The sequence below is a fragment of the Aquarana catesbeiana genome, linkage group LG08 (genome assembly GCF_042186555.1).
Source record: "Aquarana catesbeiana isolate 2022-GZ linkage group LG08, ASM4218655v1, whole genome shotgun sequence".
Taxonomy (NCBI): Eukaryota; Metazoa; Chordata; class Amphibia; order Anura; family Ranidae; genus Aquarana; species Aquarana catesbeiana.
Genome location: NC_133331.1, coordinates 169664385 through 169688302, shown reverse-complemented (window position 1 = coordinate 169688302; position 23918 = coordinate 169664385). Strand labels below are relative to the sequence as shown.

The following is a 23918-nucleotide window of genomic DNA, read 5'->3' as shown; positions in this document are numbered from 1 at the left end:
ATTGTGTGGAGATTGTAACTGATATTTGGTTTTTAGTTTATCCCAGAGAGATAAGAAGTGTTTAGTTATGGGATTATGAATTTTAAAGCGGTCTTTAGGATCAAGCCATAATAAATTTGATATTAATAGAGGGTCATTTTCTGAAGCCTCTATAAATACCCATAATGGGATTTCCTGTTTTGCATGGTATTTGGACAGACTGTCCAAATGTGCTGCTCTGTAGTAGTTAGTAAAATTAGGGTATCCCAGGCCTCCTTTATTTTTGGGAAGATGTAGTGTGTGTATAGGTATACGTGGTTTAGAAGAGCCCCATATAAACGAAGTTGCTCTTTTTTGTACTATTCTCAAAAAATAGGAAGGAATTGGAATAGGGAGGACTCTGAATAGATAAAGCAATTTGGGTAGAATAGTCATTTTGATTGCATTAATCTTCCCTATCCAGGATAAAGGAAGTTGCGACCATTGTTTTATTAGATTTGTGATCTGTCTTAATACAGGAGGATAATTGGTTGAGAATAAGTCAGAATGAGATGCTGTTAAATGAATTCCAAGATATGGGATTGATTTTTCTGCCCATGTGAATGGGAGTGCAGCCCTAGCCGGGATCAATTCCATGTTTGTGAGTGAAATATTAAGCACTAGGCATTTCTTAGGATTAATCATAAGGCCGGATAGGGCTGCAAATCCATCAAGAGCTGGTATTAAGTTAGGACCAGAGACCTGTGGTGATGATAGAAAAAGTAATATATCGTCTGCAAATATACATAATTTGTGTGTAATACCTCCTACTTCAATGCCAGTTATAGTTTGGTTTGTTCTGATGTATTGGGCCATGGGTTCGAGTATAAGGGCAAATAATAAGGGAGATAATGGGCAACCCTGTCGGGTACCTCTTTCGATATTAAAGGCTTCAGATTTGTATCCAGCATATTTTATATAGGCTTTGGGTTTATTATATAATGCTTTGATCCATGTTAAAAAGTGGGGTCCAAAACCCCATTTTTGTAATGAATATTGCATATATTGCCAGGATACTGTGTCAAATGCCCTCTTAATATCGAGAGATAGAAAACATAAAGGGATTTTCCGTTTTTTAGCAATATGTGCCAATAACACTGCCCTGCGTATATCATCGCCTGCCTGTCTATTTGGCATGAAGCCTACTTGATCTCTATGTATTAATTTTCCTATAATGCTATTGAGGCGTTTTGCTATTATTTTTGCTAATAATTTAATATCGAGGTTTAACAGAGAGATAGGCCAATAATTCCCACAGGAAGTATCATCAGAAAGGGGTTTTGGGATCATACAAACAATTGCCATTAGTGTCTCTTGCCTAAAAGAATGTCCATCTAGAAGTTTGTTAAAAGTTTCAGTGAGAATGGGAGAGAGTATTTCTGAGAATGTTTTATAGTATAAAGCCGAGTAGCCGTCTGGGCCTGGTCTTTTGTTAAGTTTTAGGTCTTTTATGGCGTTAGCAACTTCATCTATAGTTATAGGCTCATCCAAACTGCTTTTTTGATTCTGAGATAACTCAGGTAAGGTTATTTTTGAGAAGAAGGATTCAGCCTCTGTAGGATTAAATTCATTGTTTGTCTTGTATAAAGTTGCGAGATGTGAGTGAAATTTATGGACTATTTTAACTGGATTACAAGTGTAAACATTTTTTGATAATTTCAAACGTATTGGTTTGAAAGATTTGTTAGTTGAATTTAATGCCCGAGCCAAATATGTACCTGGTTTGTTTGTATTCATGTAGAAATTGTGTTTGGAGCGTTTGAGGGATTTATCAACTGATTCAGTGAGAAATAGATCGTATTCCAATCTAGATTTTTCCAGATGAGATTTTGTACTCTGAGATGGATTATCTTGAAATGATATGTAGGCTGCATTAAAATTGAGTTCTAGTTTTTTTGCTAGATTTTTGCGTTCCCGTTTAAATAGTGCCATTTGTCTTTGTATTGTACCACGCAAGACAGGCTTATGAGCTTCCCACAGTGTTATTAGGGAGATGTCTGTTGTATTATTAATTGATATGTATTCCTTTAAAGCTTGTTCAATGGCCATCTGATGTAGTGGGTGTTTGAGCATTATGTCCGGTAAGTACCACGTTGGGTCATGCGCTTTTGGTATGGCTGAGGCTATAGTAGTGTATACTGCATTATGGTCAGACCACGGAATCGGAATTATATCTGATGCAATAATTTCTGGTATCATTCCTATTGTTAGAAAAATATGATCTATTCTGGTGAAGGTTTGATGAGGGTGCGAGAAATAAGTGAATTTCTTTTTCATTGGGTTACTTTCTCTCCATGAATCTACCAGATTGTATTTGGAAAGAAGTTGAGAAAAAGGTAATCTAGAGGTTATTTTGGATGGTGTAAAAGGTGATTTATCTAGAAATGGGAGGAGGACCTGGTTCGAATCCCCACACATTATCACTGTTCCTATTTTGTGTGTATTAATCACTTGTAATATATGTGAGAGGAATGGTGTAGGTTGTTTGTTAGGAGCGTAGTAGGAAATCACCGTGATTGCTGTATCCATTATATAACCCATGAGTATCAGGTATCTACCTTCTGGGTCTTTAATTTCTGATGATAAGGTGAATGGTGTGGATCGGTGAAATGCAATTAGAGTTCCCCTTTTCTTGGTACAGGCAGAAGCCGTGTAAATTTGTTGATAAAAAGGAGAAATATATTTTGGAGTAGAATCTTTGGTGAAGTGTGTTTCTTGGAGGCATACTATGTGAGCCTTCTTGTTATGGAAAGTACGGAAGGCTTTGGTCCTTTTTTGAGGGACATTTATTCCCTGAACATTCAGGGAAAGTATATTCAGTGGTGCCATGGCAATAGATCAAATAGTTTTGACTTAATTTTTGTTATGCAGAGCTGACTGCGCAGATCAACCTGTGTGGACTGAAGAGATGAATAGATAGAAAAGAAACCAGTGAATTCTGGAGTAAAGAGTAAACAAAAAACATATGAGATTAGATGATACATTGTATAAATTATTTTTTGCAAGTAATCACAATTTACCCGTGAAAGAGAATAAATATCTCTCTCAGGGGAATAAGTGCCTTCGTCACACTCCCACATAATATGGTTGGGAGAATGAGGAGGGCTAATGGGGGTACACGGATCTTCCGCTTACAGGAGAGAAGTGCTATGTCAAAAGACATCAAAATGATGTTTCATTAATTGGAGTGCAGAATATAGTTTTTGTTGAAATTATTTATTCCAGGGTGGTTGTATATGGTTAGTCTTGCCCTAGGCTAAATAATTCAGTTAGAAAGGTACTGTTAATAACTTTGGTATTGATGAAGATAGTTTGAATTATTTTGGGATTTTAACCCTTTTAGAGTAAACAATTACATATTTTATTCATATGTAACTGTTTAGATATGTTAACTCATAAAATTGAGGTTGTATTGCTTCAGATTAGAATAAACAAAAACATAATTCTAGGAACTAGTTAGGTAATAATATATTTGTTTTAAGAAAAGAAAGAAAAAGCTTCCATTACTTCTGGATTATTGAACATATTTGTCCTAAAAAGTAATAAATCTATTGTTATTACCTGATAATATATAACTGAACAAGAATTTCCTTATTTCACTTATATATTCTAAGGCTATATGAATCAGAAGTAATAAGAAATATAACTGGAATGTAACATGATCCCACACAGTGTGTGACTCTCAGAATGCAGTTACATTCAGTTATAAATACAGGTTTTTTATAGAGAACCATCTCTTAGTATAATAAATGAAGAGATATCAGGAATTAGGATGTCAGTCCATTGAATCTTCTTGGTCCATGGATGATGTGGCATAACGGCCTCTTTTGTGAGAATGATGATTCCCATTTTGTTCTGAAATTTTCTGGGTGCTGCCTGAAGGTGAAGATGATGCCATTCTTCTGCGTGTGGGAGTGTTGCTGCTTGTGGGTTCTGTCAGATTTAATTTTAAAAGGGTTTGTTGTAGTTCATCTGCTGATCTGCTTCTGTAAATTGTACCTTGGTAGTTAAATCTGACTGAAAAGGGGAAGCCCCATTGATACATAATGTTGTGGCGTTGCAGTTCCATTAGTTGGGGTTTCATGGATCGTCTTTTAGTAATAGTAAGTTGGGATAGGTCAGCAAAAATTTGATAATTGTGTCCTTGAAAATTAAGTTCCTTTTTTTCTCTTGCAGCAATTAGTATTTGTTCTTTCGTTCTGTAATAATGAAATTTTGTGATTATATCACGTGGGGGTCCATCTTTCTTTTTGGCTGTGAGGGCTCTGTGTACTCTGTCCAGTTCTAAACGTTCAATAGGGATATCTGGCTTTAGTTCTTGTAATAGAGCAGTAATAGTAGATTGCAGGTCTGTCACAGTTTCAGGTATTCCCCTTATGCGCAAGTTTGAACGTCTGGCTCTATTTTCGTAATCTTCGAGCTTAGTTTGAAGTATTAAATTGTCTTTTTTTAATTGTTCCAATTCTGTTATATTTTCTTGGGTTGTAATTTCAATTTCATCCATTTTTATTTCTAAGGCTGCGGTGCGGTTTCCCAGCTCTCTTATTTCTTTGGTTAGGCTTTTTGTTATTTGGTCTGAGGTTTGTTTTAAAGCCTTATGAAGCATCTTTTCAAATTGTAATAATATTACTGGGGATACTGAGGAGGCTTGTGGAGAAGTTTGTGAGAGGATTTGTTCTGTATCTGACTCAAATGGAGAGTCTTGCTGTGACATTTTCTGTCTGTGAGAGCGCCCTGATGCTGTATCTTGTGAGGTGACTGGAGCTGCTTCAGCTGCAGTGAGTGCCTGTGAGCTCTTTGTGAGGTGATTTTTATTTCTGCCACGGTTTCCTCCCAGTACCATATTTCCTGCCCAAACTTTCACAGTTTGTTCCCTGGGGCAAAAAGGTTCAAATGGATACCTTTTGAGCCTGCAGGCTCCGCTTTGTCCTTTTCTTCTCTCCTCAGCGGTGTGGGAGGATTGCAATTTTCAAGTGTTTATGATCGCAATATTTATACGCATTATTATGTTCACTTAATATTTTACATAGGAATGGAATATCTCACCACCACTATTTAACTGCAGTCAGTAATAATAGGATTTAATATGTGTAGCGCTGGTAGATCTATGATCTACCATCTGATAGGTAAATTTAGTGAATTGCTCGTTAGGGGGAGTTAGATTTGCCTCTGTTCCAGCTTGGCTGACGTTCCACACTGACCCAGTGGGTGTTGTTGTTACCATTGGCTGGTGTTGGAAGGGCAACGTGTCGAAGCGTATGGGTGCTCCTCTGTCCCGGAGACAACTCGTGGAGGGTATTTATGGGACAGACGCCATGTTCCGGAGGCCAGCGTCGCTGAGGCGCATGGGTGGGCCCAGAAGTCTGTCTGGGGCCTACCACAGCAGCCGAGGAATGGTCCCGAGCTGTCTATACAGAGTGAAGAAGCTGGACAACCGAGAAGATCCCAGGGGACGACCCGTCATGGAAGGATCATGCAGAGTGCTGGTCTGGAGAGGGGCCTGGTGACTCGGTTGGAGGACGTATTCTAAAGTAGTTCTACAGCATAGTACTGCCGGGTTGGCTTAGAGGTCCAAGTACTGTGTCTGACGTTCACCGCTAAACCAATACATCCTGTGGCATAGGATCGTACGGGTTTATTTCAATCAAGTCTGTGGCAGAGACTTTTGTTCGTGCTACGTACTGGCTGCTAGGCAAGTGAGAGAGGCCTATCCAGGCGAGCAAAGATTGTGTCCTACAAGGGGATTGCATCTGATTACAATATTCAACTTTAAAGGACGTTCTCAAGAATCCTAAAGAAAGGTATTTGAGCTTCCCTGCAGTTTCCCTCCTGCCTCTTTCCTGCTACTTCCTTCGTTACTTGGTTCAATAAAGCATTGAAAATGTACTCAAGTGTTGGTGCTTTTATCGTCCAGAGGTAAACTCAACTGAACCCTAGACCCGGTGCCGGTGAAACAGAGGTGTCGAGAGTGAAGGCAACAAGCCCGCTTAAACCAGCAGCTCCACCGAGAGCTGGTGCTACATATGATTATCATTTGATTTCATTTGGATAGCGCAGCATTATATTGGTATAAAACCCAACACCAAGCCCTCCTTTTGAGGGGACGGCTGTTGCAATTTGCGGACATTTGGAGAACAATAGTTCAGGATGAGTGGGTCACCTCAACTATATCCCGTGGTTACAAGCTAGAGTTGCGGGGGTTTCGAAGATCGAGTGTTCCCTCGGATCCTCCAAAAAGACTTATTGCTTCAGACACTACATCATTTAGTGCATCAAGGAGTGATTGTAGAGGTTCCTGTACCCGAAAGGGGAGCGGAGTTTTACTTTTTGCCACCCGTAAAGATCTGTGTCCTGAAGGATCAGGTGCGACAGATAAGAGGCACCAGACAACCCTCCATTCGGCTCTGTATGAGTTTTCAAGTTAGGATGGTGTCCTCCTTCGAGGCAGTGCCCTATGCTGAGTTCCATTCCATGCCTTTACAACAAGACATCATGTTGGCTTGGAACAGAAGAGCACAAGCCCTGGATTATCCAATGTTCTTATCTCCTCGGGCACGCTTAAGTCTAAACTGGTGGTTGCAGGATCAGAACCTGCGAAGGGGAAAATTCTTCCTCTGGGTAACATGGAGAGTACTGACTACAGATGCCAGTCTCTCGCTCCAAATTGAAAAAAAAATTGTGTGGGGGGGGTCCCCCCCAAAATCTATCCCAGACCCTTATCCGAGCATGCAACCTGGCAGGTGACAGGAAAAGGGGGGGAAGAGAGAGCGCCCCCCCAAACCATACAAGGCCACATGCCCTCAACATGGGGAGGGTCCTTTGGAGTCCCCCCCAAAGCACCTTGTCCCCATGTTGATGGGGACAAGGGCCTCATCCCCACAACCCTTGCCTGGTGGTTGTGGGGGTTTGCGGGCAGGGGGCTTATCAGAATCTGGAAGCCCCCTTTAACAAGGGGGCCCCCAGATCCCGGTATTGGGGTACATGGTATGGATTTTGGGGGGACCCTCACACCATTTTTTTTTTTTAATTTTGGCGTGGAGGTCCCCTTATTATCCATACCAGACCCAAAGGCCTGGTAATGGGCTGGGGGGGTGGGGACCCACGCCGTTTTTTTTTTAAATGACGCAATTTTAAATGACATTTTTTTCTTTAGAAATATCACTGTGCTGCCGTACTGTTATAAACATGTGAAAATGCGGCTACTTTACAGGCAGACTAAGGGGACCCCCCAGGCACGATATTTAAAGGAATATTTAATTTTTATTGTTTCACTTTAAGCATTCTTAAAATCACTGCTCCTGAAAAAACTGCCATTTTAAAAACTTTTTTTTGATACATGTCCCTTGGGCCATTACCCGGGTCCCCAAACATTTTTTATGGCAATAACTTGCATATAAGCCTTTAAATTAGCACTTTTCATTTTTTACATTCGTGTCCCATAGACTTTAACAGTAGTTCGCATGTTCGCACAAATTTTTTTGTCAGTTCGCATGTTCTGGTGCGAACCGAACTGGGGGGTGTTTGGCTCATCCTTGTCCTCTACTATCAGCATTAATAACTTGGCAGTTTTTTCTGACACCAAGAGAAAAATGGTGACAAGAGAGGGACAGCTTCAACTCTGTTCCTGTGTGCTGTGTGAAGGGGGGGGGTGTCTCTTCCCTCCAATCCGCTCCAGACCTTCCCTCACTGAGCTCTGCAGAGTGTAACTTCAGCTCTCTGCCCCCTTTTTTCTGAACTCTCAGATAAGATTATAAATTTAGCATTTGGAACAGATTGTAGAGAAGAGAAGACTGCAGATAGAGAGGTACAACTTTTGTAGGAGGATTTGTTTCATTTCTGTCGATTACGTGAGGATAGCCCCCTTCACTTACTATATGTAAGGGCTTACAACCACTTTAACAAAGAATGTTTTCTATAGCACACCCTGCTGTAGCAAGCTGAATACAGCATGTGACCAAGATAATACACTCCATGTTTAGAGGAAAACTAGGCAGCACAACAGCTAAGCTGACCAAATTACTCTTAACAGATCATAAAATTACAAGGCAATTTTGTAAAAAATACTATATCCCCGCGTGTGCATTTTTTACATTGATTTAAGCTAATTATCTCATAAAATGTATAGTTCAAAAACATAAATATCACATAGGTGTGAATGGGTATTTCTTTTTACCATGGAATAGATATAGAACTTCTGCATCTGATACACGGACACTTTTTCTTATGAATTTGTATCTTATCTCTACCACACATGGCTCTATTTTTAGCTTTCCTAATCAGAGACCACATACAACCTGTTTGACATCCATTACCAGATAGAAGCTAGTGATATTAGAAGGAGAATTGTATAACTTCATGGTAACAAGCTCCATGCACACTATAAACAACGAAAAAATGCCAGAAAAACGCTGGATGAAAAATGTTTATAATAGCATTTTTGTACCAGCTTTTAGCAGCAGTTAGAAGCTTTCGGCTTTTTTCTCTGCTGGCAAATTACTCCTAAATATCCTTAGAAATATATCATGGGATATTTGTAATGATAATGTGAGGTTATCTCTTTTGTCAATTAGCCATTAGAATAATTTGGACATTCGTGAAGTGCACAAAAGTGGACACGGATGCCAAATGCTAAAGCACACAATCTATTGCCATCATCTTTTCAAGGTGACAGCACACTCGTATGCTATACACACCCCAACATTGATGGTATGTTGGGTGACTACACTTTTTGTTGCTTGAAATTCTGAAGGCTGTGCCACTACCAGATGTTTCCTTATGCTAGCCCCTTCCCCTGAAAAGCTTACTGACTATGCCCTCCTGTGACGAAAGCAGATGTCAGACCCTTGCCCTTCTCACCAACTTGTGGGCCTGAAATCTAGGTGCCAGCAGCCTGAGAGTGACTGTCACTAATGTTAAGTTAATTAAGCAATTACCCTTTAAACTGTCACCACCACCCTTTTTACCAAGAAGGAAGAAACTCAAAATCTTAGCAACAACTACTATGATTTTAGAATAAACGTTTGTAACATATATTGTCACACAGGCAGTTATATTCTGAGATGTATACGACAGTAGCACTCTTCAAGAGACCGGAATTCTTTGGTTTTCATTAAAAGCTTAGAGACAGTTTCAATACTTTTCAAAATAGGTTTTAATAATAAAAAGGTCAAAAATGGTGCAAATAAAATATTTACAGAAAAAAGGGTGTTACAAAGAAATAAACAGACAATAAAACAACAGAGATATAGAAAGAGTTGAAAGGGGAAAATACTTGCATTGTCCTGGTTTCAGCAGAGTCTAGCGAATAAGCAAAAATGGTACAGTGGCTCTCACAAGTCCTGTTAGGTGTTCCCTAGTTTGATGTTAACAAGAGCCGTCAACTTTCGGAGCAGCCTCCTTTTTCTCTGATAGCACGTGGGTGTTGTCAGAGACCATCTGACCAATTATGCGGCTGAGGAGTGCCCATCGTGTTTATGACTGTATCATGGCCCTCCCTTACACACACTTTTATACTAATAATAATATCTTCCAATATGTAAGGTTGCATTCTGGTAGATTATTGTTTAGCATTCATTTTTTTCTGTCCAGGGATATTAAACACAGGGTATCTCAGATAAGCCTGTCGAGGTAGGAGACTGCTATCGCCCCTTCTGTATGCTCTAGCTTAGTCATATATGACCTCAATTTGATATTTCCCATCCAAATATATACTTAATTTTAATGTGTCATGTTCCTGTCTGATTTTATGAATCGTGTGGGGATTTTGTTAAATTGGAGGTCTTTGAAGGGTCGCCTCTCGATAATGAATGCCTTTTACAATCCCAATTAGTTCTGGATAGACATTTTATGGCACACTATGTATTCCTAATGGATCTAATAGACCTACAAATCATGGGTGACAGAACTGAAGGATTTTGTTATAGCTTTAAGATAGGTCACTTCCAATCCCCCCAAGAAAGTGATAAGCTGTAGGAGATAATGGCTAGCAGACACTGCCAGATCTCCAGCCTCAGTGGAGATAACAATTTATTTTCTTTTGAAGCCCCAGGCTCTTGTTCACTGCTCTTGTTTGTTCTGGAGAGGTGGTGGGGGAGAGAGAATCAAAGCGAGCTGCTGGTTCTCTGGTTTTAAAACAGAGAAGAAAATGACAAATAAAATGTAATAGCTGTACATGAGCAAATTGTCTGCTACACACACAGCTATTCGTGAGCCCAGTACACATGACCATTACACCTCCCATTGTATTTTTTTTACTTTCTGCTGGCATGTTCCACTTTAGTATGACGGTAGATCCAAGTTAATTGCAATGACCAAATAAAAAATGACTTGGAACCCTAATAGGTGAAGATTCCTTTATTACCTTTGTAGATGTTTTTAAAGTAGTTGAATACACAATGATCTGTGTTTATCTAGTGATTTAATTAGCTATATTTTCTCAGTCAGAACTACATTGGCAGTATGTATACAGGTTGCAGTATGCTGGCACACAGCTTCAGAAACATCAAAGCGTGAATGGTATTTCCTATATAAACTGTAGGCAACTAACCACTGCACTGTAGTCAGCTAACCACTGCATCTCTGTACAGTTGCTTGGAAAATAAAATACCTACTGTACATAATAGTATTTTGAAGGTAGAACTATGAGCTTTGTTAGCTTGACCTCCACTTCTGAACTATGTCATGTATTCTCTGTTTTGTTTTTGTTTTTGTTTTTTTTTGCAGGAAACGACTATAATAATTTTCGAATTGATGTTAGTACAGGGCTACTTGTGCGAGGCTCCAAGGCTCTGGACAGAGAGACAAACTCTTCTCATGTGTTAGTGGTGGAGGCATATAACAGTGATCAAGGTCCAATGAGAAGTTCAGTGAGGGTAAGATAGGTGATATATATGTGCACAAGCCTGAAAATGTTGTCTTAATTCTAGGAGCTAGGTAAATCACCTGCCAACAACTACCTCTTCTATTTTCTTCCAATATGGGGTCACTTAACAGAATCCCAGCCCTTGAGGAAATTACTCGACTCTTGTCATCTAGAGATATATCACTTTCTAAAGGGCAAAAAATATGTAAAACAACCCAACATGAGGAGAATAGGAATGGGAGTGGAATGGTGTTGACTTGGGGTAACAACACCAATTGCCCAGGAAAATGTATTTTTGATGACCAATCATTTTTGCCCTGGGATCAGTAGGCCCGGGAGTATCCACTGAGATGTGTACAGTAGGCATGTCCTATGATTGTTTTGCAATCTGATAATCATTTCCAGATGAGCTGTCCATGGGTTATCTTATCATTAATTTTGTTACTATATCATTACATACATTAACCTGTTGACAGTAAAATAATTTTAACTGTTGTGTTTACCAGGTGATTGTGTATGTTGACGATGTTAATGACGAAGTGCCAGTCTTCACACAACAGCAGTACAGCCGATTGGGCCTACGTGAAACAGTTGGGATTGGGACATCTGTTACAGTGGTCAGAGCTACTGATAAAGACACGGGTAATGGAGAAAATACCATAGAGTTTGAATTATCTGCTACAGTAAATGCAGATTTAAAATGTGTTCACACCATTGTTATATCATTGATACTGAGCAGTATAACAGTTCATTTTGTAAATCATAATCTTTGCTTAAAAAGTTTTTTTTTTTTCTATGTACAACAATTTGGTTACTTTAGAATGTTCACATTGTGTTTGATCCCATGGGTATTATCTGTATCAACTGATTTAGGCTTGTAACAATGGGCAAATGCAGCTTGCCTTCAGGTGCACTGCACTTGCTTGTCCGGTTAAGATGCATCAGAGATCATTCTATGTTTAATGACAGGTCCTTATGTACTTCATTGACAACCTTCTAATATCCATTTTACCTCCTTCAAAGCTGCATCATCTGCTTCAAGCTGCCTTTGCAGTAACAACGCCAGTGAAACTAAAACAAATTATGTATTGTAAACTAATATATTTTAAAAAATGATGAAATATTCACATAGAAATCTTTTTTATATATATGGAGAATTGTAAATGCTTTATACTATGTTGCAGGTGATGGTGGGCTAGTGGTCTATAAGCTGCTGGCAGGCTCAGATGGAAAGTTTGAGATTGACGGAAGCACGGGCCTTCTAACCACAATCGATTACTTGGATTATGAGACAAAAATCAGCTACACTATGAATGTGTCAGCCACAGACCAGGCTCCTCCATACAACAGGGGTTTCTGCACTGTATATATCACATTGATGAATGAACCAGATGAAGTTGTTCAGTTCTCCAACTCCACCTATGAGGCTGTGTTATTAGAAAACATCGCTACAGGCACAGAAGTACTTAGGGTACAAGCCCGGTCGATTGATAACTTGAACCAGCTGACATACCGCTTTGATCAGAACACAAATGCCCAGGCTCTGGCTCTTTTCAAGATTGATAAAATCACAGTAAGTAGATATTAGATTAATAGTTAGATCTGCAATATATGTAAGAAGAATGTTTGAATCAAGGTTTTTGAAAATGCAGATTCTATATGCATTTACGTAGGAGATTTTATTATACTTAACAATACTTTTACTTGCATTACAGATTTTTTTTATATGCCATGGATACATGAACTTACAGTTCCCAGTCTAAACTGTTTTTTTAATAATGTGTTTTATGCATTCTCTTCCATTAGGGTTTATGTACTTTGTAATATGTCTCAAAAATGCCTGAAATCTTATCTGATATTACCACCTGCAGACCCACACTGCAGTAATTACATGCAAAAAAATCTGACAGACTGGTTGTACCGAAGTGGATTGATGGATCGATTTCAGTACAACCAGCCTGCCCATAGACGGATTGAATTTTGGGGAAGCCCTGCTAAAGCAATACATCTATGGCCAGCTTTAGTCACACACCACAAGTCAGCATTCATCAAAGTTTATTTACTAGAGCTGATGGAAATGTTAGCCAGACTCTGCTCCTCCGGGATGCTGATTGGATTCTATGCAGAGCTGCACCAGATTTTGCACTCTCCCGTTTTATTAAATAACCCCCACTGTGATCAAGATAAGATAATCTAATTTGTTTGCAGCTATTGTGCACATGAAAAAATATATTTAAGCCAAAAACTTGGTAACTTTAAGTTGCTATTCCACTGGTAAACAAACATCGGTTATAAGGTAGGACAAGTATTAAAAATGAAGTATGTATTAAATATTTTCAAATAATAGTGATTTTTTCTAGTTTTTTTAGAATCTGGATCATTGTACTATAGGATTCAGAACACTGAAGAGTTTTTCTTAAGTCTTAGACACATTTTTTCAATGTTCTGAGCTCTACAATACAAGATTTTATATTGAATAGGTCTCCAGAGGGTTAAAATATGAAAAAAGACTCAACTGGCAGCAAGTCACCTAGTGAGAACAGGACCCGTTCTATTTTTGGCCCATTTTTAAATTGCTCTGTATTGGTGGTGATAAACTGAGCATCATTCTTTAGGCTCAAGTCACAAAAGTATGATTGCGTGGTATCTTCTTGGCTGTGCCTTATTTGCTAATTTTATTGTTTACATTCATTTTTTTCAATTTACTAAAGGTTAAATTTGATTGCAGAAAATAAAAATGTTGAGCTAACACATGTGACCACCTATCATATATTGATAGGAGAAAGTAAAACAACGAAAAATAAGAAATAATAGTTCACAACAGTTCCAATGATCCAATTTCACTCCGTGATAAGTTCTATGAATCAATAGTGTGATAATGACTTCAAGAAGAAAAGTGTGCTGTGTCCAGACCTCCACCCAGTGGTCACCACAAGGCTTACCAGATAACATTGACCATCAACTACAGATGGTCAATAGAAGCATATAATGTGACTCTCTCCTTGGATCCTCAATGCTAGTGAACCATCAAGGGCAAAATCGCTGCACACCTCAATGATTGGATACTCCACAAAGCATGTATTAGGAACAAATAAAAAGGCGCCACATAGCATAACTCCGTATAAACTTGAAAAATTATTGAATAAAACAATGTACCACTCACATATCCTCCAAATAAAAAGCGCTTGTCATGTTAAAATTTGCGGATGTACACAGAAAAGCTTCCCAGTCGCTTACAGTATCGAACATCGTGATGTCACAACAGGCTCTTTCCTACGCGTTTCGACATACCTGACATCTGGGGCACGCTGAAATTATGATAAAATACTGAACAGTTAAACAAACTTCTACATGTTTGTGAATTGTCCCCTTTATGTATATACTGTAGCTGAACTCTAGGCAGTTATAAATGACACACAATAGCACAACTCTGTAATCATTATACACCATTAACCAGTTCCCTACTGTCATATAGTAAAATGAGGGTGGCAGTAACCCTCCGGGCCGGCGTCATATGACATCCTCAGCTTCCCGGCATTGTGGAGAGCGCGCACACTCGCCGCATCATTGGGGACCCGATGCGTGTGCCCGGCGGCCGCGATGTCCGCCGGGCACCTGCGACTGCTCATCACAGAGCAGTAATAAAAGTAATAAATATTGTGTTTTTTTCAAAATTGTCACTTTTTTTTGTTTATAGCGCAAAAATTAAAAAACGCAGAGGTGATCAAATACCACCAAAAGAAAGCTCTATTCATGGGGAAAAAAACAATCAAAATTTAATTTGGGTACAACATCGCATGACCGCGCAATTGTCATTCAAAATGTGACAGTGCTGAAAATTGGCCTGGGCAGGAAGGGGGTGAAAATGCCCTGTATTGAAGTGGTTAATAGATTGTTTAAAGTACCTGAACTTAACTTGGTTTCAGTCTCTTGCAGACCCTGTACAGCAGGGCTGGCGTGTGAGAGGAAGAAGCAGCACAATAGTCAATAGGTTAACTAGCTAAAAACAAGTTAATAAGTTCATGCCCTGACAAGAACAATGCTGATAGGAAGAAAAAGCAGAGCGATAGAGAGATGATGATGTGCTATTTCTTCTTTCACTATCCAGGTCAGGACCAGCACAACCAACGAGTTTTATGATGATGCTCATCAGACTTATGACATTTAATAGCAGAGAAAGTATTGGGGGAGAAATCTCTGAACCGAGGCTGAATATTAAAGCAAAAGCTGTTATTTTATCATTTAATGGGCTGTTACTTTTTAATCTTGTCATTTTGATCTGAGTTCCATGTATCAGCAGAGAATTCATAGATAATTATTGTAATTTGTAAAATCTTTATTTATGGTGATCACTTTCTTTAAAAATATTTGAGAGCAGTACAAGTTTAGGTAATAAATACATATTATAGCTTGCAATAATACCCAATGATACAAATGAGATTCAGGTCATCTCATATTTTTCAACCATTATGTAATTTCAGGGTACAATAACAGTGAAAGGTTTGGTAGATCGAGAGAAAGGGGACTTTTACTCCCTGACAGTAGTTGCAGATGATGGTGGGCCCAAACTGGAGACTACTCTGGTAAGTTTAGTGTGCCATTCTGAAACATTAATTGTACTGTTTAATGATGCAAAAACACTATGAAATTTAAGTGAATGTTTGTATACAGATATACAGTATAATAATATGCTTTTAGATTATTGCTACAATTTATATAATGTTTATAAATGTTACCTAGAAAAAAAATTACACTTTTTTTATTTTTTAAGATAACACCTGAAACCTAAATCTCCTTGGTACTGAGTCAGGAAACAGTAGAGTGTATATTTCCAGCACTACTCCAACATTGATTTATCACCAATATTATATTTCATCATTTGTATTATATACTACAGGTCTTTTGCAGCCATATCAGTTAGTATTCAAATCAAGCCATATACAGATCACAACCAAATTGAAGAGGTGTGTTGATTAGCTTGGTAGGGTTTTGGTTAAGTCTCCAAGGTAAATACTAAGAAACAAAGCAAGCAAGAAGACTAAGCAGTGTGTCAAATATATGCTAGTCACAAGACTAGCTGAACATTATTACAACCTAGACAAGTGAAACTGTTCACATGTGTGTTGTAGGATCTCTGTGCCTACTCTAAATTTCAGAACCCTTCAACCCTCTAAGTTTAGCTTTTATCATAAAATAAAAAATGCATTAGAAAAAATATTAAATTTGAATTCTGCTGTATTGACACTACTCAACTTAGTGACAGTGTCAACAATCAAGTGTATGAACAGCTGTAGACAGGGCTGGCGCTCCCGCTAGGCGAACTAGGCAGCCGCCTAGGGAGCACTGCTGCCCAGGGGGCACAGCCACGGCCGCTGACTTCTCCATTAGCCTAGCCAGGGAACACAGGGCTGGAGTGCTTACTGAGAAAGCAGCAGCCGTGGAGGACATCCATCACGGCTGCTGCAGAGGAGGTCAGGAGGAGGGCACGAGGACAACGGAGGAGGCAAGCACCATGTCTCTGAATGTAGCTGCTAAGTCCGGTGAGTCCGCTCTCTGATCCTGTCACCCGCGCAGCCCTAGGCAAGACTAACAACACCTCGGCCGCACACCCTAGGGCTCAAAATAGTCAAGCACCAGCCCTGGCTGTAGACCAGTAGATAAACGGCCATATATTGTAACTGTAAGATAACTGGCACAAAATTAACTCTGAATTCAGCTTGGCTGTAAAAATAGCCCTGAAGTACAACTTAGGCTGGCCATACGTTATACAATCTCCTTGTACGATTTTCCTTTAGATTTACCAAAACTATATAATATGAGGTCAAACCTAAACGCTTTCAATTTATAAGCAATCAGGCAGGCCCATGCACTACCTAGTTGAAGGTAAATCTAAAGTAAATTGGATAAGAAAGTTATATAATGTATGGTTAGCTTAAAGTGTTTGTTACCCCATACTTCATATTCCTGATATGTGTTTGCTGTATCATGTACTTGTATAAGAAAGTACCCTGTTCTCTTTGTATGCTTTCTTTATGTGAAATTCCTGGTGTGCCTGCCAGTCCCTCTGCTTTGCTATGAAAAACTGACCACTCTAAGCAGGAGAACACACCATGGTCAGTTCTCTAGCTGTGCTGGGAACTCAGTGTGCTCTCCTCCAATGATCAGACTTGTCCTGACACAGAGGGAATGTGACCACTTATAAAAAAAGGGGAAAAGGGTATTTATAATGCATTTTTATATCCATACACAAATGTTTTGCCTTCCATTGCTATTTTAAACTGAATGGGTTGTTTTACAAGGTGATCGTTTACAATCACTTTAAGGCAGCTTGAATGGGAAATGACTGGATCAGGAGGCTTTGCTTCCACGGAGCACTCAGTGATATGCTAGGCTGTAGCTAAGGAAGACTACAGCGGGACTACGGCGGGAGACATTATATCTAAAGCGCGGTATGAACTTTGCTAAGGCTGCACTTCTTTCATGCCTTCTACCCCAGCTTTGATTTTGGAAGCGGCGAGCCATTGGAGGCTTAAACTTACCGCCGACCTGATCCATGATGACGAGTGAATCAAACCGTCCAACAGCTGAGTGGTAAAGTATGGGAAGTCTCTATTTGACTTTTACAGTATAATACCGCCGGGTGCTTTCTTGCCTTTACCACAATTGTCTCCCCCTTTATCTTCATTTTACACATTGGAAGTAGCTCTGAATGTGGAAGACCTGTATGTTATTGTTGCTGCTCTAATCAAATCTTTAAATGACCTAATCTGAGGACCGAGCTGTTGAATATTGATTAATATCTTGATATACTGGATTTTCTTTGATCAATGTATAGGAAGTAGAACCTCAGCACCTACAGCATTATTATAACTTTTCGAAATCCCTGATTATTTGCATACCAATTAAGGACTGCCAGTTCTGCCTACCTAATTCAGATTACTGAATTGTTCAAGTAAGCTCTACTCAGTATAGCATCAGCACTGCTAACCACACCTCCAGGCTCAGTCATTCCAGCCCATTACTAGCTCCTAGACCCACTTCCCATTTCCCACCTTCCCCCCACTCCAATTGGACTAGCCTGCAGTCATTCAGTCACATTTAGGATATGGGGATTATATAATATCCCCCATTACCAAAAATAATTTTATGATTCACATCCGCTGGACTGCTGGCTAATACAATCCGTCCGGACAGTGTTCTGTGTTTTCATGTATTGGCACATGTTTGTCCTGTTTGTTGATTTAGTTCCTGGCCATCTCTTCAATGTCCACCATTGGACGTGATTGGTTTTTAAAGATATTGCACTTTTCTAGTTCCACTGTTTTTGATACATGTTTAAGTATTTGATTGTTACTAAATAAATTTGTCAATTTTTCCATACTTTTGGTTTGATCAATTTTGTTGCTAAAATTAACCATTAACCTGGTTCTCTCTATACTGGGTAACCACCCCTTTTTTTACATATATGCCTATGGTTACAGCAACAGACACCCATTTAGGTAAATGATCTTACCAATCTTATATTATATCTGACCATCATTAGGTGATAGCTTGCTCTTTCCCCATCCCACCTTCCCTTTCCCTATCCCTTGGTGATATTTATGTAGCTAAGGAAGAGCAGGGGAAGGATGATAGCAATTCCGAGGAATGACAGTACTTTGATTTCCTCATGAATATCCTGCAGGAGGATGCTATATTTTTTGTCAGCAATGTTGGGGCCCTATTATTGTCTTGGAGACTGTTAGCAGAGCGGTATTCACGGAGAACATATAGTATTCCACTGGGCGAAGTTCTTCTGTCAGAATGCTAATAGTATAACTGGGCTTGCTCTCAGAGTGATATGATATGACTGGGAGAACAGCCCTCTAACTGATCCTCAGATGTGACAGTAATCCTGCTGAGACTCCTGTGCTGGTGATGATGGTCGCTATGTAACTGAAGACATACACCGGTGTGATGACTGCTGCACTTCCTTAAGAAATCTCCCGACCCACCCATCTTGATTCCTTATAAGGCCTCCCGGCTCTCCTTCTACCACAATGCAGTTTAATCAGGCTAGAATACAATGGTAGAAGGTGGTTTCAGTCCTACAAGTCCCATAATCCTCTGCTTCTTATTTGGTGGTGATCCCACTCTAGTTATCAAGAAAGGGCACTAGAGTATTACAGCACCGGCATTACAGCAAAGTGAAAGTCACTGGACAAAGCAGTGTCTCCCCCCCCCCCCATACCTGCACAGTCCAGTACTTGACTGCATGTGCTATATGCATTTTATGGGTGTTCTTATCCAAGTTTCTTGTTAAAAGCTGAATCTGATCTTCCCCGATGCACCATTGACAAGTGCTCATAGATTCTGCTTGTGGCTGACCTTTTTTGAACAGATTTACTGGATAAAGGAGATTAGTGACAATAAATGATGTACAGAGTGCATTAATCACAGCAATTTACCAGAATTCAGTTCACAAAAAGTCTCATTAGAGAGAAAAATGAATTCTGATTGGCTGTTGTGGTTAACTACAGTTTGCACATTGTTCCTTCCCTTAGCCCAGGGGTGTCCAACCCACAGCCTGCATGCAGCCTTAGAGTTTAGCATGTGGCCCGGGCCCGTCTGGAAAGATGCCAGGGATGCCATGCAAAAACGGCAGCCAGCACAGACGAGCCCAGCCTATGCACATCTGTAGGGTTGGCGGAGATGCCGTGCAAAAACGACAGCCTACATTGACAAGCCAGGCAAATGTACGCCGGGAGGGATGCAGGGGCTGCTATGTTTGCAATAGCACTGGCAGCAGGGAATGCAGGGGTGCCAGGTAAGTAAATGCTGCATGGCCAGATCTAGAAGGGTGCTGGGGTGGGCTGCACCCCGCTCACAACCCCCCCTTCCACCTCACACAGCACATACATAGGTTACATTCACACCAGCGATTAGGGGCAGTGCGAATTGTAGCAACAGTTCCTTCTGCGACTTCCAGCAGATAGGTGTGGCTGCCAGCCCTGTTCACTATAATGACAGTTTGCCAGCAGCTGCACCTATGTGCGGCTCTCTACACAGCCAGTGATTACGTGTGATGATCACTGCTGGACGCAATTTGTCTACCGCATTTTGTCACCACATGTAATAGTTGGCAGTGTAGAGAGCCGTGAATAGGTGCGGCCGCCGGTGACCTGTCATTATAGTGAACGGCACCTACTCACTGAGAGCCGCAGGAGGAACTGTTCATTAGCTATCCTTATTCTTAGTGTATTTTATGTGTGGATCAAGACAATTTCTCTTCTTCCAATGTGGCCCAGGAAACTCAAAAGGTTGGACACCCGTGTCTTAACCCATTAGTCACCTTTTAGGCCCAGTGACATGATATGTTCCCACAGGCAGTTTGGTTTATGACCATCAACAAGAAGAATATCAGCATTGCCTGTGGTCTACTGCCTTATATCAGTAAATAAAAGTCCTGAGAAAATACTTTTGGACCCCTCATGCCAGCCTTGTATAATATATGTCTATAACAAAAAGTTATTAAGATGTATGCTAACATTGATGTTTTCCCATGTTGCTGTGTTTTTCATCTTCCCTGTAAAATATTGGGAAAGACTGTGAGAAGGTACACACAAAAACAAAAGCTGAAAGGAACAATATCCTACTCTGAGCTTTATATAATAGCAAAACAATAGCGGAATCCTCCTGCCACCTACCAAACCCCTTCTTCACTTCCTATAGGATGTAGTTATAATGAATGTTACAGATTTGCCTTCCTCTCAGTGGATTTGGCTTTCCTAAAACTTAATTAAAATTGCCCTTTTTTATTATGTGTTAATCATGACAAATTTTCCTGCTTTTAATACAGCAACTGATTTTTTTTAAAGAAGCACAATTAGGAAATCCCAATAAACTGCACCTGGAAAGATGCTATATTTAGTAGAAAGTCACAAACACACAAACAAAAAGTCACTTAGTGAATGAATGAGCTGCCACGTCCTTCATCAGTCTGTAGTGAAGGCCTGTATTATGCAACTTGTTTTATGCATTTTTATAACGAGGTATATAAGAAATTGTTTATTTTCTATTTTGTTAGGTATTTAATATCATAGATAAAATATAATTAAAAAAAGATGTACTCACCGGCCACTTTATTAGGTACACCTTGCTAGTTCCAGGTTGGACCCCCTTTTGCCATCAGAACTGCCCTAATTCTTCATGGTAGGCTTGTGCAATTCATTTCATAACGAATCGAAATTCGGACGAATTTTGCATCTTTCAGACATTCGGATGCATCCGAATAAAAAAAAAACGAATTTCAACTAATACGAAAGAAATTATAGCAACAAAAGGTTCAAAGTGTGGCGCTAATTACTCTGTGAATATATAGTAAATACGAAAATCCTAAAATAAAATAGCCTAAGAACAAATAATTCAGTGTGAACAAGAAAGATGCCACGTGAACATGTGTAACAGTGGCTAGTGAACAAAATAATAATACAAATTTGTGTTCAATACAAATCAAAAACAATATTGTATATGAAGACCATATCACAATGGATAAAATATAAGTCTGTGATAACAGTGCATAGGTGATGATGAGCAGGTGCTTCTTGAACATGCAGAAGGATTATTTAGACCCAGCAAACTGGCAGATAGATGGACCGTGGGAGATCAGAGGTGCACGGAAGGTTGAAATCTGTGCCAGGACCATCACCTGGCTAGTGAACAAAATAATAATACAAATTTGTGTTCAATACAAATCAAAAACAATATTGCCGCTACACGATTTACATGCCAATCTTATCTTCTGAAAATGTGAGTTTGTTTTTTATTGATTAATTTTTAATAAATCCAAGTTTAAACGGTATCACGCTATGTGAGTGTTTTTATCCCTCACATGCAACACAAATCTTTTGCTTGGCTTATGGTGGTACATCCATTAATGAGGAAGCTGTGCTGAACATTTCCCCCCCCCCCGTTCTGTGTGGTGATGACATCTGACCAGATAAAACATCCAGACCTGTTGGTCATCAAGCCTTTTTGACCTGTATGGCGTATGCCATTTCAGGCCACTACTTCTGGTAAGCCTCCATGTTTTCTGGTGATGGTCCTGGCACAGATTTCAACCTTCCGTGCACCTCTGATCTCCCACGGTCCATCTATCTGCCAGTTTGCTGGGTCTAAATAATCCTTCCGCATGTTCAAGAAGCACCTGCTCATCATCACCTATGCACTGTTATCACAGACTTAAATTTTATCCATTGTGATATGGTCTTCATATACAATATTGTTTTTGATTTGTATTGAACACAAATTTGTATTATTATTTTGTTCACTAGCCACTGTTACACATGTTCACGTGGCATCTTTCTTGTTCACACTGAATTATTTGTTCTTAGGCTATTTTATTTTAGGATTTTCGTATTTACTAAATATTCACAGAGTAATTAGCGCCACACTTTGAATCTTTTGTTGTTATTTTGATCCTGAGTCTACGGGTGTGTTGGCTGCTGTCTTAGTTTACTTTCAGCGCAGCGCTGTACTTAACCTTTTCAATTTTCTCGAAAGAAATTATAGCGAATATAACGAATGAATTTGACATGATTCGGTAATTCATTAAAGTTCAACTCAAAGGTCAACTCAAAGTAAATCTTACAGTCCAATCAGCTTAATAATCTTGTGCTGGAGGTTGGATTACTGGCAAAATGCATTCCTGAGAACTGAGTGAGAAGGGTGTTGTATTGTATTTGAGCAGAGGAGAAGAGATATTGTCATTGTGTGTGTTAACAGATTCAATAAACAAACGACTTTCCAAACTACGAATCGTTATCACGAATCAATATAAATACATAAATATCGAATTTAATCTAATACAAAAGAAATTATAGCGGATACATATGAATTCGACATGATTCGGTAATTCGTTAAAGATCTAATGAAACAAAAGGTCAACTCAAAGTAAATCTTACAGTCCAATCAGCTGATTAATTTTTGTGCTGGAGGTTGGATTACTGGCAAAGCGCATTCCTGAGAACTGAGTGAGAAGGGTGTTGTATTGTATTTGAGCAGAGGAGAACAGATATTGTCGTGTGTGTTAAAAGATTCAATAAACAAATGACTTTCCAAACTACGAATCACTATCACGAATATATACATACATACATATATATTGAATTTTAACAAATACGAATGAAATTATAGTGCATATAACGAATACATTCGACATGATTCGAGATTCAGTATAACGAATATTGACACTCTACAGAAATAACAGTATCTGAAAACGTATTAACGTAAAATAACGAATATAACAGAACTAAATTATGTATTTTACGAACGACAACGAACTGGAACTAAACTAAATTTTCCGTTGTGCACAAGTCTACTTCATGGCATAGATTCAACAAGGTGTTGGAAACATTCTTCAGAGATTTTTCTCCATATTGACATGATAGCATCACACAGTTGCTGCAGATTTTTCGGCTGCACATCCATGATGCGAATCTTCTGTTCGACCACATCCCAAAAGTGCTGGGGTTGAGATCTGGTGACTGTGGAGGTCATTGGAGTACAGTGACTTCATTGTCATGTTCAAAAAAACAGCTTGAGATGATTTAAGCTTTGTGGCTAGAGATGGGCCGAACACCTGCCTCGTTGGTTCACACCAGAACTCCTGAACAGAGGAAAAGTTATGACCCAAACGACGAACCCCATTAACCACGTCACCTCCGGAAGGTTTACCCCCCTTCTTGATCAGGCCGTTTTTTGCGATACGGCACTTTGTTATTCTTACTGACAATTCCGCGGTCGTGCGATGCTGTACTCAAATAAAATGTATGTCATTTTTTCCCACAAATAGAGCTTTGTTTTGGTGGTATTTGATCACCTCTGCGTTTTTTATTTTTTGTGCTATAAACAAAGAGCGACCGACAATTTTGAAAAAAAAAACAATATTTTTTATTTTCTGCTATAAAACATATCCAATTAAAAAAAAAAATACAATTTCTTCATCAATTTTGGCCAATATGTATGCTGCTACATATTTTAAGTAAAGAAATCCCAAAAA

At 39.3% G+C, this 23918-nt stretch overlaps 1 protein-coding gene across 1 annotated transcript in view; it reads left to right on the top strand.

The window, feature by feature from the left end:
• Positions 1 to 23918, top strand: part of CDH23 (cadherin related 23) — a 1935615-nt gene that overhangs the window by 1550727 nt on the left and 360970 nt on the right. Inside the window, exons 29-32 of the mRNA XM_073596703.1 lie at positions 10741 to 10889; positions 11386 to 11521; positions 12064 to 12452; positions 15361 to 15462. Of these exons, the coding sequence (XP_073452804.1) occupies positions 10741 to 10889; positions 11386 to 11521; positions 12064 to 12452; positions 15361 to 15462 (776 nt within the window). The remainder of the gene's footprint in view (positions 1 to 10740; positions 10890 to 11385; positions 11522 to 12063; positions 12453 to 15360; positions 15463 to 23918) is intronic.